This window comes from Quercus suber, unplaced genomic scaffold, assembly GCF_002906115.3.
Source record: "Quercus suber isolate HL8 unplaced genomic scaffold, Cork oak 2.0 scaffold_5, whole genome shotgun sequence".
In the NCBI taxonomy this organism is placed as follows: domain Eukaryota; kingdom Viridiplantae; phylum Streptophyta; class Magnoliopsida; order Fagales; family Fagaceae; genus Quercus; species Quercus suber.
The window spans coordinates 1,041,920-1,056,728 of record NW_027069471.1 but is presented as its reverse complement, the minus strand read 5'-3'; the positions used below and the strand labels follow the sequence as shown (position 1 = coordinate 1,056,728).

The following is a 14,809-nucleotide window of genomic DNA, read 5'->3' as shown; positions in this document are numbered from 1 at the left end:
TTTTTTTTTTTTTTTCATGTAAGACAATTTATTTGTTTTACACTTTTAGTCTCAATCTTAAGCAAATAAGTTATTGACAGCTTGACAGTGGTTTTCCAAAAAACTAGAGCCTGATTGGTAACATTATTTTAATAACGTTTTTTAAATATTATAAAAATACGTGTAAATATAAAAGTATTATAAAAATGCGTGTTATATTGTTTAAATAACAAAAACAGTTATTTAAACATTTGTATCAAACACGCTTTTCTTACTCCGGGAGTACTAAGTATTTTCCGGGTTAGAAGTAGAACTAGCCGGCACTGTCAGAACTGATCGGCACATGCATTTTTGATCGGTTCTGTCAACATTAATTGACATGTAAATAGTACTAACTTTTGCAAAACAAACACTCAATGGTCGATGTGCCCAGTCATTTGTTTAAAGTAAGCACTAATAAGAAGCCAGGGAACCAGCAATACACAAGTCCGAAAAATTGTCCTCTCTAATTTTATATCAGTATCATCATATAATATTGTACTCCTAAAAAAAATTGTATCTGGAACTTGATGGCTCATTATTTTATAATTGGCATGCTAGTTGTGATACAAAAGAAAATCTTTTTTAAATGATGTTGGTGGTAGTTGGCATTGTGGCTAAATTATCAATTATTTTACTATTACTTTTATATTTTTACAAGTGGGAATCCTAGAGTATAGATCTACTTTACTTTTTTTTTTTTGAATGATATTAATATTAGTGTACTTTAAGTTTCTTAAATTCATGACTTGGCTATTTACGTATAGTTTTCTAGACATCGCTCTCAAATTCTCACTTAAATTAAAATGATGTGATTAAATTATTCCATTTTTTGTAAGAATAATTAAATCCATCCTAGAATTATGTTGGTCAATATAACCATATAATTAAATTTAATAGGAAATTTGAGGTAAATTATCTAAAGAATTGTATCTAAGTCATATCATAAAATTTGAACCAATAGGGTTTGCTCTATTATAATTGCTCTTTACAATCATATGAAGACACTAATTAATTTTTGATAGAGTTGGAATTCAAACCCAACTATTTTATTCGGGAACAAAAAAACTTTTCCAATTAAATCAAATGAGACCCACAAGTTACAACATATTACCAGGAGTTTGTTGGGGGGAAAAAAGGGTAAGCAGTGAAAGAAACAATGAAAAGTATAATGAATAGACAAAGAGATCTTTAATGGCTTCATGAATTAATGGTTTAGACTTTAAAGGCATGAATGAATGTTGTATTTAAAAAATTATCTTATAAGACAGTTTTATTAGACATTTTTTTTCACACCATGCATGGATCTTGCGTGTAGGTCCCACATGTTGTGAGTGAGGTCACATGAGATACCTCTCTCTTTTTTCTTTTTTCTTTTTCCTTATGTAATGTGGGTATAAGGGCCCATATTGGCTCTTGGGCCTTATCCGAAGACGTGGATATGTTCGAGGAGGAATAAATGATTGGGAGAGGTCCCAAAATTGAGAATCACGTAAGTAAAGAATAGAGGAATATAGTTTGAGGAGTAACTCCTTCTTAGATACGATGAATATCGGTCAAACACGCATTTGGATAATTTAGGTGACCTTCCAGGGAGTTTCAACAATCAAGATGAACATTAAGCACATACAAAGATGATAAGAACACAGAAATATCTAAAAGAAAAGCTACTACCACTGCATTAAATGCATTGCAGCAACTTTTCTGACCGCATTTATGTGGAGAAGACCCCTAAACAGTGCAGACTTAGCTATCACCATTCACAGATAGCCAAAGAAGATGTTTTGATAGGACATGCACTCAAGTGAAAGTTTAAAAGGTTAACAAGTGTACGATTAGGATGGCCTGAAAAGAACTATATAATGTAAAAGATCTCCCATAAGAGAAGGGGGAGAAAAAAAAAGGAAGAGAGAAAAAAGAGAGAAAAAATGAATTATTATAGCACTAAGAACTGTATTAACTTTCAGAATTATTAGATTAATTCATAATCTATCTCATCGGACAATCATTTTATTGAGGTTTACGTGTATTTCATACTTGTTTATCTTTGAAATCCTTATTAACCGTTGTCCAATCCACCACAAGCCCAACTCTTTCACCCACTCTCTACAAATTCATTGTATTGAGCTCATTGGGCCCATATCCTATACCTTGTGGGCTTGAGCTACAAATCGTGACCCTACAGGTAATATTTGGTCCTGTACAAATATCTCTAATAAGTTATTGCAAATTTATCCACATAATACAATGAATCTTTATTGGGTTATATAAAGATAAATTTTGAATACAAACATATCTTATGAATGTATCACTGCATGTGAAGGGCAAAAGTTGAGTCTAGTGCTTTGTCTACTAGATTTGTTGAGATATGGATACGTGATAATTATTTGACAACATGTCTATATCTATATAGTGTGAGAGAGATGCTACGTATAGCTAATACATAAGATACTACCTTAAAAAAGAGTTAAAAATATTGTAAAAGATCTCCCATAAGAGAAGGGGGAGAAAAAAAAAGGAAGAGAGAAAAAAGAGAGAAAAAATGAATTATTATAGCACTAAGAACTGTATTAACTTTCAGAATTATTAGATTAATTCATAATCTATCTCATCGGACAATCATTTTATTGAGGTTTACGTGTATTTCATACTTGTTTATCTTTGAAATCCTTATTAACCGTTGTCCAATCCACCACAAGCCCAACTCTTTCACCCACTCTCTACAAATTCATTGTATTGAGCTCATTGGGCCCATATCCTATACCTTTTGGGCTTGAGCTACAAATCGTGACCCTACAGGTAATATTTGGTCCTGTACAAATATCTCTAATAAGTTATTGCAAATTTATCCACATAATACAATGAATCTTTATTGGGTTATATAAAGATAAATTTTGAATACAAACATATCTTATGAATGTATCACTGCATGTGAAGGGCAAAAGTTGAGTCTAGTGCTTTGTCTACTAGATTTGTTGAGATATGGATACGTGATAATTATTTGACAACATGTCTATATCTATATAGTGTGAGAGAGATGCTACGTATAGCTAATACATAAGATACTACCTTAAAAAAGAGTTAAAAATAATTTCCTAATGTTTACAAATGTTTTAAATATCAAGTGAACCAACTCATTACAATAAATTATGCAAAAAATAATTGACACCTTTTAAGTTTTAATATTTCTAGTAGAGACATCCATAATTCAAATTCATTTTCACCCATTATTACTATCAAATTATATAAAATATAAAATAAAATAAAACAATTTAGGGAGAATGTGTAAAATTCTACTTAATCTCACCCTTGATAGGAAAGACACTTTCCACTTACTTTTTCAATAATACTTTTTCTCCGGTGTAATTCAAAAGTATGATACTCCATCTTTTCACATTCAAGATGAATCATACTCCACTAATTAAATTCATTGTGAAATTTACCATATAGGTGAGAAAATGATGTACAATAATACATATCATAAGAGCATCCACATGACTAGAGCTAAAATTTTTAGCATTTAACATTTCAAAAGACTATTTTATTTATTTTAATACACGATTTCACGACCCTAACCTGTATCAATTCTCTAATTTTTTCGGTCAAACAAATACTATTCATTTTTTTATTAATTTCTTTCTCATTTCCTATCTGTCACAGAACCCAACAAAGTGATAAAATAATAATTTTTTTTGCACTCTTGCAACAGTGAACCGCCAAAACTAGCGGTTCACTGTAGCAAAACTGGCGGTTCACTGTAGCGAAAAGGAAAATTTTTTGCCTTTGGCATCATCGATGCTGGACACTAAATTGGAGTTTGAGGCGATGAAATAGCTAACCAACGGTGATGCTCTAATATTGTTATTTAAAGCAGTAGTACTATCCATGAAGGAACAGTAGAACTATTGTTTTTTCCATTGAAATGTTCACACCTCCCGTTGACTAGAAACATTGCGAAGTGATTACAATGAAGAAGATATTGGTGACCGGAGCAACCGGTTACTTAGGTGGAAGGCTATGCCACGCTCTGCTCCAACAAGGCCACCCTGTCCGAGTGTTGGTTCGACGCACCAGCGACCTCTCCTCCCTCCCTCCGCCCACTGACGCCGCCGCAGCCATCGAAATCGTCTACGGTGATGTCACCGACTACCGGTCTCTCCTCTCTGCCTGCTCCGACTGCCACGTCATCTTCCACGTGGCTGCCGTCGTCGAGCCCTGGCTTCCCGATCCTTCTAAGTTCTTCTCCGTAAGCTCATCTTCAATTTCTCCAAGATTCTTCTTTTCACATCTAAACTTTCAACTGTACTTGTACTAGGTTGTTGTCGCTGTCAGTACTATGAATGTGTCACTTTTACACAAAAATGAAGAAAATTAAATTAGACCCATGAATTGGATTCTATCATATATATATGATTATGAATAGCTAAAGAGTTATTTTTATTTTTTTTAATTAAGAAAATTAAATTAGACCCATAATTGGATTCTATAATATATATGATTATGAATAGTTAAAGAGTGTTTTTTTTTTTTTTTTGGTTTTTGCTTATAGGTGAATGTTGGAGGATTGAAGAATGTGTTACAAGCAGTAGAGAGACAGAGACAATTGAAAAGCTTATATACACTTCGTCTTTTTTCGCTCTTGGACCAACTGATGATGGATGTGTTTCTGATGAGAATCAAGTAGGGAGATATATTGCCTTTGATTTTGTTCTTTTACTTGTATTTTCTTCTTAGAATAACAAAAATTGTGATGTGATGTGATGTGATGTGGTAGGTTCATCATGAGAAGTATTTTTGTACAGAGTATGAGAAATCGAAGGCATATGCCGATAAGATTGCCATACAAGCTGCATCGGAGGGGGTTCCAATAGTGGCAGTTTACCCTGGAGTTATTTATGGCCTGGCAAGGTCACTGCTGGAAATGTTGTTGCTAGAATGGTATTAATACTATTGCCTTTTCTTCTGTCTAGTTTCTTTTGATGATGTTGAAACTTGAAATTAGTAGCACTTTATATCTATGCCATTCAGTGGAAGTTAGTTGCGGGACTTTTGTTGTTGTCATCCAATAACTCATGAGAGGAAGTAGATTTTTGCAGCCATGATTGTGGTTTCCATAAAGAGATATTATTACAAATTCTTCCCTTGACCTATGACTGCAGTTGTGACTTTCTGAATTATATATTTTGGAAAATGCGAAAGGTACTACCAGTTTGACTACAACATGCTTACAAACCAACGTATTTCATTGCTTCAAATGCCATGGCATGGTACAAATTTTGAAAGTTATTGGATTATCAAGGGCTCTGGTGGAAGTGCGTGAGATTAAGTCTAGGTGCTAACACTTCATTCTTAAAATGCTAGGGCCTAGAGGTTAGGTCTCTATCCAACCTAGTCCCACCTCCTCTTTGGTCGGAACACACTTTGAGCCTTTTCTATCCTCATAAATAAAATCTGTTAAATTACTATAAAACCTACCTGGAAGTGACATGTTAATTGGTTGAGTCATGAGAGTACTCCGATTGGGCTGGGCTTGGGTTACACCTATAAGGTCTTCATCTACTCCTCTCATTCTCCTTAACTACTTGAGAAAAAAAATGGTTGAGGCATGCTTTTTACTTGTTCCAGTCTTTGGTGTAAGTTGGGAAGAATATTACTTACAGATTTATGGAATTATCTTTTAATATGGGTTTTTGTCAAGTGAGTACTATTGGATGTCACCTACAAGATGCACATTTCTTATTTATAGCTCATTTGATGATTTTATGTTTCTCCTTTCAGATTATTGAACGCTTTAATTGGCGGTTACCTGGCTATATAGGGTCTGGAAACGACAAATTTTCTTTTAGCCATGTTGATGACGTAGTAGAGGGCATATTGCAGCAATGAACAAAGGACAACCTGGTGAAAGATATCTACTGACAGGAGAAAATGCATCATTTAGGCATGTTTTTGATATAGCTGCTATCATCACCGAGACAAAAAAGCCTTTGTTTAGTATCCCATTTTGGGCAATTGATGCATATGGCTGGGCCTCAGTTATGTTCTCACGAATTACAGGAAAGCTTCCTCTGATCAGCCCCCCGGTATGCTTCATGGTTTTTGAAGTTGCCTTTTTTCTTATATAATGTATCAATCATTAGTAGACCATTAATTAAAAGAATTCTTCTTGATATTTAAATTCACCAAATATCAAAGTATAAGTTCTCAGTTTATAATAAACCTCTTGAAAATAAAATAAGATTGGTATTTAAGCCTTTTGAAAATTATTATCAATATGTTATATAATGGAAAATAGAAAGAAAATGCCAAATGTTTTGAACTAAACATAAATGTTTTAACATCTTAAATCCCAAAATCAAATGATTTTTAGGAATTGCTCAAATTGAACAATTATGACATTTACTAAAACCAGGATGTATGTCTTCTCTGGTAACTACTCTATGTCTGCACTACATCAGTACCTCACACCACTGAAGTAGGTACTGCAAATGGAATTTTTACCTTAGGCACATCTCTCTCTCTCTCTCTTTTTTTTTTTTTTGATAACATCTCTCTCTATTGATTGGTAAGAAATCACACATCTCATTAGACTTCAACCTATGAGCTCATCCATACCTTGTTCTTATTTGAGTGAATGTGTCATTTGGCGTAAATTGCCTCCTTCCTGTTATTCTCTTTACTTTTTTTTTAGTTCATCTCATAGACTACAACACAGTCTTACTACTCTTCGTTCAATTTTGGAGCAGACAGTGAATGTTCTAAAACATCAGTGGGCATATTCCTGTGAGAAGGCTAAAGTAGAGTTGGATTATAACCCTAGAAGCTTGAAAGAAGGACTAGCAGAAATGCTGCACTGGCTGAAGAACCTGGGCTTGATAAAATTCTAATGAGAATAAGTTCACCTTCTTTTCTCTCCCTTTTTTTTTTTTTTTTTTTTTTTTTTTGGAATTGATGTTGTGCATTATTGCTACTGCTCTATATAGATCTCCAAAAGCTAATATAATTTGGTTGGGATACTAGCTAATTTCTGTATGATTTTCTAATGCAATTCACGGTAGCCATTATGACCAAGTAGTGGCTTTTCTAGAAAAGATGTACCAGCAATAGACTATGACTCAATTAATTCTCTTATAAGATTTCATTCATGTCAATTTAAATCATACACATTAGTCTTGGTTACTCTAAACTTGATTGCTTTTTCTTTGGCTAATTAAGGAGAGATGGAGTTTATATTAAAACTTGTTAGTTGTTCAGAATTGGTCAAGCCTGAGAGAATGTAATGAACAATTTGCAGACATGGATTCTTAGAGAAAAAAGTAGTGTAACATGACTGATTTGAGATAGTTACTCTCCAAGAAAAGAGAATGAGAGAAAGGAAATGGAAGGAAAGGTAAGAGAAAAGTCTCAGACGTATTAAGCTTCTTAACCTTGGGTTGTGTTTCAATTAGGAATTTTAGAATTTCGAAGTGTTGGTTAATTTGTTGTGCTAAAAGCCTAAAAGGCCTCTTGTTGATAATCTTGTTTTTGTTTGATGCAAATCATGGATTCAGTTAATTGAGAGAATCAAGTTCTTGTAGTCATTTTGAGTTGATGCTTAATACTAAACTAGTCACAAACTCACAAGATGTGTGAGAAAATAAAATTTAATTATTTTATAAGAATGTAATGTAAAAAATTCGTAGGTTAAATAATGCATATATTATTTAAAAATATTTTCTATTTTTATAAATTAATGTAATGAATATTTATGTATTTTTGCATTCAATTACAATATAATATATATATATATGAAAATGTAATTTAATAAAAATATTTAAATTACATATATAATATGTTTCATATAATCAAGAAGATTATTAAAATGATTATTTATTTATTTAAATATATCATAATTGGTGACTAATGTGACATATCCAAGAATATTATAATAAAGAATGTAACCCTCATTTTGAGAGAGTTTCAACCTATGGCATTCGCTCCTGATGATAGTTTTTTATCATCAAGATCAAGACACCAATTAGTTTAGTATAGGCGATAATTGAACCCATATCTTTTATACAATCATCAGAGATTTTACAAAACGAGAGTGAATGTATACCCTCATTTTATAAACACGTATAACATGTTATATTAAGTTTAAATTATTATATAAAGTTTAGAATTTTAACTTTTTTTCCTTCCAAATATAAGTATAATCCTTATATTCTTAAAACTTGAATTTTAAGTAATATTTTGAATATTTTGATATATTTTTTTGTTGCTTTTTTAGGACATGTATTCTCTAATTTCTAATGTCATTTAAAAAAAAAAATTTAACCCAAAACTAAAGAGTTTGACTCAAATAAATAAAATCTATACTTTCAACCAAAAAAAATTAAGGAAAAAAAAAAAAAAAAATTTTTGAGCCCAAAACTGAAAGAAAAAGCAACTTGCAAAAAAATCAATTTAATGCCCAATTAGTCCAAAATGGACCAATTGGACTGAATGAATTGAAAGGGACTAAAGTGGATCAAAATAAACCAAGTGAACCAATTGGACCAAAGTGGATCAAAGCAAGCCAAATTAGACCGAATATGAACAAAATGGTCTGAAATGCTACTAACTACATCATCACCAAAAAAATTGCACGAACTACAATATCACTAAAAAAAAATTAGAAATTTGTTTATTATGTTGTTAATGTGAAACTAACAAATCATGTCATTTTGTAAATTTTTTAGTTAGTAATGATATCATTTAAATATTCTTTTTTACTTGTAAAATTTAAATGAAAATATTCCTAAGATGCATTATTTAAAATATCTTATTGTTTGATTATTATTATTATTTTTTTAAAATAGAAAGCTTAAATGACTTAATTTACTATTAGATTTGGAACAAATAATTAAATTAACTCATTTAATTATTTACTAAAAGATTTTACAATTGAAATGGACTGAAGTGGCCTTAAGTAAACTGAATTACTACGCTGATAGGATTTAATATCAGTATAGTAACAATAAATGTTACACTTTAATTTTTAGATATTATATAGATCTAATGAATAATTTGCAGTCTTTGGGTTTTTAGGGTGGTAAGTAACTTGATTGATTCGAGATAGTCATTCCTCCAAGAAAAGAGAATGAAGAAATAAGAGGATGAGAGAAAAGGATATGAAGAAATGAAAGGAAATGTCTGTGACTTATTTCTTATTGATGTTCATCAGTTATACATAGAGTAATTGGCATCTTCCAATATTTCGAATAAAAACATCAATGTTCAATTCACATTTTCCAATTATTATTACTATTGAATTATTTAAAAAAAAAAACAATTTATGCGAAATGTGTGAAATTCTAATCTGCCTAAAGGCACTTTCCACTTGCTTTATCAAAAGCACTCTCCGTCAAACTCACTAACATTTTGAGATTTGGGATAATTAAGTTCATGACTTTTTAAAATTGACTTGGCATTAGATAAAAAGGGACCAAATGAGTCCGTTTTAAAAAGTCTTAAATCTCGGGAATGTTTACTATTTTTTACCCTACCAAGTTATTTAAATGTAGTAAATCTTTGAGGAAGACAGTTGTGACTAGAAAGAGAGAAAAGGGTGTGCATGAAGAAGATACTGGTGACCGGAGCAACTGGTTCCTTAGGTGGAAGCTATGCACGCCCTTTTCAACAAGCCACCTGTCCGAGTGTTGGTCCGACGCACCAGCGACCTCTCCTCCCTCCTCCGCCCACTGACGCCGCCGCCATAGAGATCGTCTACCGTGATGTCACCGACTACAGTCCCTCCTCGCTGCTGCTCTGGCTGCCACGTCATCTTCCACGTGGCTGCCGTCGTCGAGCCCTGGCTTCCTGATCTTCTAAATTCTTCTCCGTAAGCTCATTTTCAATTTCTTCAAGATCTTTTTTTATTTTTTTATTTATATCTAAACACACATTCAACAGTACTAGGTGGTTGTCGTGTTGAGTACTATGAATGTGTCACCTTTGCACCAAAATTAAGAAAATTACATTAGACCCATGATTGGATTCTATAAGAACTTAGTCACCTCCAATCCAACATGCCATGTTATCATATCACGTATTAAATCACACTCAATAAATTCTGACACCGTCTAAAAATCTAACCCAACTCAGAGTTTATTGAGATGTTATTAGGTATGATAGAATGTATTGAGTTTTAAGAAAAAAATTGACGTGACAATAGTTTATGGATGACATCTTATCAAATTCGGACTCTTCTATAATATAAAGTATATATGATTATGAAAGTTAAAGAGGCTTTTTTTTTTTTTTTTTTTTTAAAAGTTAAATAATTTGGTTTTGGCTAAATAGGTGAATGTTGGAGGATTGAGAATGTGTTACAAGCAGTGAGAGACAAAAAGACTATTGAAAAGCTTATATACACTCTTCGTTTTTGCACTGGACAACTGATGTAATGTTGCCGATGAGAATCAAGTAGGGAGATATATTGCCCTTTTGATTTTGTTATTTTGTTTGCATTTTCTTCTTAGAATAACAAAAATTGTGATGTGATGTGTAGGTTCATCATGAAAGTATTTCTGTACGGAGTATGAGAAATCGAAGGCGATTGCTGATAAAGATTGCCATACAGCTGCATCAGAGGGGTTCCGATAGTGCTGGTTTACCCAGGAGTTATTTATGGACTGGCAAGGTCACTTCTGGAATATTTGTTGCCAAAATGGTATTAATACTATTGCCTTTTCTTCTGTCTAGTTTCTTTTGTTGTAGCAATAGAATGATAGATGTTGAAACTTGAAATTAGTAGCACTTTATGTATAGGTCATTAAGTTAGAGATATGCAATGCAATTCAGTGGAAGTTAGTTTTGGGCCTTTTTTTGTCATCCAATAACTCATGAGAGGAAGTTGATGTTTGCTGGCATGATTTTTGGATTCCGTGTAGAGATATTATTACAAATTCTTCACTTGACCTATAACTGCATTTGTGACTTTCTGAATTATATGATTGGGAAAATTAAAGTACTACCTGTTTTACTACAATATGCTTACAAACGGACAAACAATGATTATGGGTGTTATGTCAACAACATAATATATAATTTGAATTACATTTTTGGTCTTGCGTTTAAAGTTGACATATCGGTTTGTAAGTTAATGCAATATAATCTGTAGTATCCTTTGCGTCACTCTTTTTATTATGTTTTGTTACGAAAGTAGTAGTTGACTTGAGACATATAATGAGGCCAATGAGTTGGTTAGGATGGTTTTTATTATCCTTGGGAGATTTCTAATCGTGGGGGCTTTTTTTTTTTTTTTTTTTTTTAGTGGTGACTGAAGAAAGTTGGTTGAATATGTTAACAAGGTGATTTGCTCTTGACATGTTTTTAATATTATTCTCATTTTCATCTTTCCCAACCATTGCTTTCTTTGGATGACTGAAGAGATTTCCATGTGGAGAGGCTTTGAATGACTGTTGAATTTGAAAATTGTGCGCCTTAGTCTAGAGGTTAGGTCTCTATCCAAGCCCTAGTCTCAGATCCCCCTCTTGGGGGAATCCACATTTTAAGCCATTTCCATCCTCATAAATAAAATCTGTTGAATTTACCATAAAACATCCCCTGGAAGTGACATGTTAATTGCTTGAGTCATGAGAGTACTCCTATTGGGGTGGGCTTGGGGTTACACCTATAAGGTCTTCATCTACTCCTCTCATTCTCCTTAATTACTTGGAAAAAAATGGCTTGAGTCATTATTCTTATTTGTTTCCAGTCTTTGGTGTAAGATGGGAAGAATATTACTTACAGATTTATGGGAATTATCTTTTAATATGGGATTTTGTCAGGTGAGTACTATTGGATGTTCACCTACAAGATGCACATTTCTTATTTATAGCTCCATTTGATGATGTTATATTTCTCCTTTCAGATTATTGAACGCTTTAATTGGCGATTACCTGGCTATATAGGGTCTGGAAACGACAAATTTTCTTTTAGCCATGTTGATGATGTAGTAGAGGGGCATATTGCAGCAATGAACAAAGGAAGACCTGGTGAAAGATATCTACTGACAGGAGAAAATGCATCATTTAGGCATGTTTTTGATTTAGCTGCTATCATCACTGAGACAAGAAAACCTATGTTTAATATCCCATTTTGGGCAATTGATGCATATGGATGGGCCTCAGTTTTGATCTCACGAATTACAGGAAAGATTCCTCTGATCAGTCCCCCGGTATGCACCATGGTTTTTGAAGTTGCCTTATAGTCTTATACAGTGTATCGATCATTAGTAGACTATTAATTAAAAGAATTCTTCTTGATATTCAAATCTACCGCCTAATATCAAAGTATAAGTTCTCAGTAATAATTAAGCCTTTTGAAGAAAAAGAATGATTGGTAATTAAGCCTTTTGAAAATTATTATCAATATGTAATATAATGGACAATAGAAAGAAAATACCTAATGTTTTGAACTATACATAAGCTTTTAACATCTTAAATCCCAAAATCAAGTGATTTTTAGGAATTGCTCAAATTCATCAATTATGACATTTACTTGAACAAGGATATATTTCTTCTCTGGTAACAACTGTTTGTCTGCACAACGTCAATTTCTCACACCACTTGAAGTAGGTACTGCAAATGGAATTATTTACCTTAGGCACATCTCCCTTTCTCTATTGATTGGTAAGCTACTCACACATCTCATTGGACTTCAACCTATCAGCTTATCCATCACCTTGTTCTTATTTGAGTGAATGTGTCATTTGGCCCAAATGGCCTCCTTTTTTCCTCTTTACTCTACTTTCTTTCATTTATATCATAGTCTGCAACACAGTCTTACTACTCTTTGTTCAATTTTGGAGCAGGCAGTGAAAGTTCTAAAACATCAGTGGGCATATTCCTGTGAGAAGGCTAAAGTAGAGTTGGATTATAACCCTAGAAGCTTGAAAGATGGCCTAGCAGAGATGCTACCCTGGCTGAAGAATTTGGGCTTGATAAAATTCTAATGAGAATAAGTTCACCTTTTTTTTTTTCTTTTTCTGTTTGGTATTGATGTTGTGCATTATTGCTACTGCCATATTTATAGATCTCCTGGTCTTAATATAATTTGGTTAGGATACAAGCTAATTTCTGTATGGTTTTCTAATGCAATTCACGGTAGCCATTATGACCAAGTAGTGGCTTGCCTAGACAAGATGTACCCTGCAAATTTAGACTCAATAGTGGGCTCTAGTGATTCTCTGATAAGATTTCATTCATGTCAATTTAAATCAATACATATTGGTATTGTTTTACTCTAAAACTTGATTGCTATTTTCTTTTGGGCAAAATTAAGGAGAGATTGAGTTTATATTAAAACTTGTTAGTTGTTAGTTTATATTAAATATACTAAAATGAATATTCAACTGATTAATTTAAACATATCTAAGAATATTAAAGAAAAAAATGCACACTCGTATTCCTTGGAACATATGTTACATGTCACGTTAAGTTTAAATTATTATATAAGTTTAGAATTGTAGTATTCTTTTTTTTTTTTTTCCTTTCCAAATATAAGTATAATGCCTATATTATTGAAACTTGAATTTTAAGGTAATATTTTGAATTTATTTTATCATTTTTACTTTTTTAGGGCTTATATCTCTAATTTCTAATGTCAAATCTTTTAGCCTAATATTAAAGAGTTTGGCCTAAAGAAAATAAAATATCATACTTTTCAACCTAAAAATTAAGGAAAAAAAAAAGTGAAAAAAATTTGTTTTGAGCCCGAAATTGATAAGGCAGCCTCCAAAAAGAATCAATTAAAACCCAACTAGGAAATTAGTCCAAAAGGACCAAATTGGACTGAAAATGGACCAGGGGACCAAATGGACTGAATTGGACCATAGTGGATCGAATAGATGGAAGTGGACTGAATTAGACTGAATTGGACTGAATTAGCCGAATTGGTCCGAAATGCTACTAACTACAGTAAGTTAGTATCACTATAAAAATAAATAAATAAATAAAATTTGTTTAGTATGTTATGGATGTGAAACTAACCAATCATGACACTTTGTAAATTTTATAGTTAGTAAACGTTATCGTTTGTAAATTTTATAGTTAGTAAATGTTATCGTTTAAATGCTCTTTTTATTATTTAAACTTTAAATGAAAACATTCATAACATGCATTATTTAAAAAATCTTATTGTTTGATTAATATTAAATTTAAAAAAGCTTATATGACTTCAAGTACTAATAGATTTGAACAAAAAAATTAAATTAATTCATTTAATTATTTATTGATAGATTTTACAATTGAAATGGACCGAAGTAAACCGAAATGGACCAAAATCCTATTATAATATGGCTCAAAAGGGCCCTAAAAAAAAAAAAGACTCAATAGGAGTGTAGTAAACTAGCAATAATAAATGTTATACTTCAGTTTATAAATATTATATAGATGTAATGAATAATTTGCAATCTTGGGTTCTTAGGGTAGTTGCTTGACTAATTCGAGGTAGTCACACTCCAAGAAAAGAGAACGAGAGAAAGAAATATGGGAAAGGAAAGAGGAAAATTGTGTGGCTTATTTCTTGTTGATGTTCATCACTTATGAGTTGTGACAATAATTAAGTGTAACCGATTTGAATGAAACAACCAACTTAGTAACTCACTAAAAACTTCAAATTGTACTAACTCCCAACCATCTCATTTAAAAATATCTTGTCAAGCTAACCCACTCTTAATTGCATGTACAACAATTAGAAGTACAATTGACAATACACTCAGAGGCATGCTTCTCAAGAGATCCTTCATAGAGCTCTACTAACCATG

General features: G+C 32.2%; 1 protein-coding gene and 1 pseudogene across 1 annotated transcript; both read left to right on the top strand.

Moving 5' to 3' along the window:
• Nucleotides 1-3,698: 3,698 nt before the first annotated feature.
• On the top strand, nucleotides 3,699-7,109 carry LOC112017583 (uncharacterized). Its single transcript, XM_024050044.2, is given in 8 exon segments — nucleotides 3,699-4,264; nucleotides 4,568-4,604; nucleotides 4,607-4,698; nucleotides 4,793-4,913; nucleotides 4,916-4,956; nucleotides 5,797-5,881; nucleotides 5,884-6,101; nucleotides 6,765-7,109. Coding segments are annotated over 8 exon segments (1,014 nt in total). The 5' UTR covers nucleotides 3,699-3,985; the 3' UTR covers nucleotides 6,906-7,109.
• A 2,504-nt stretch (nucleotides 7,110-9,613) lies between these two features.
• Nucleotides 9,614-13,238, top strand: LOC136066899 (uncharacterized; annotated as a pseudogene).
• The last annotated feature ends 1,571 nt before the right edge of the window (nucleotides 13,239-14,809 follow it).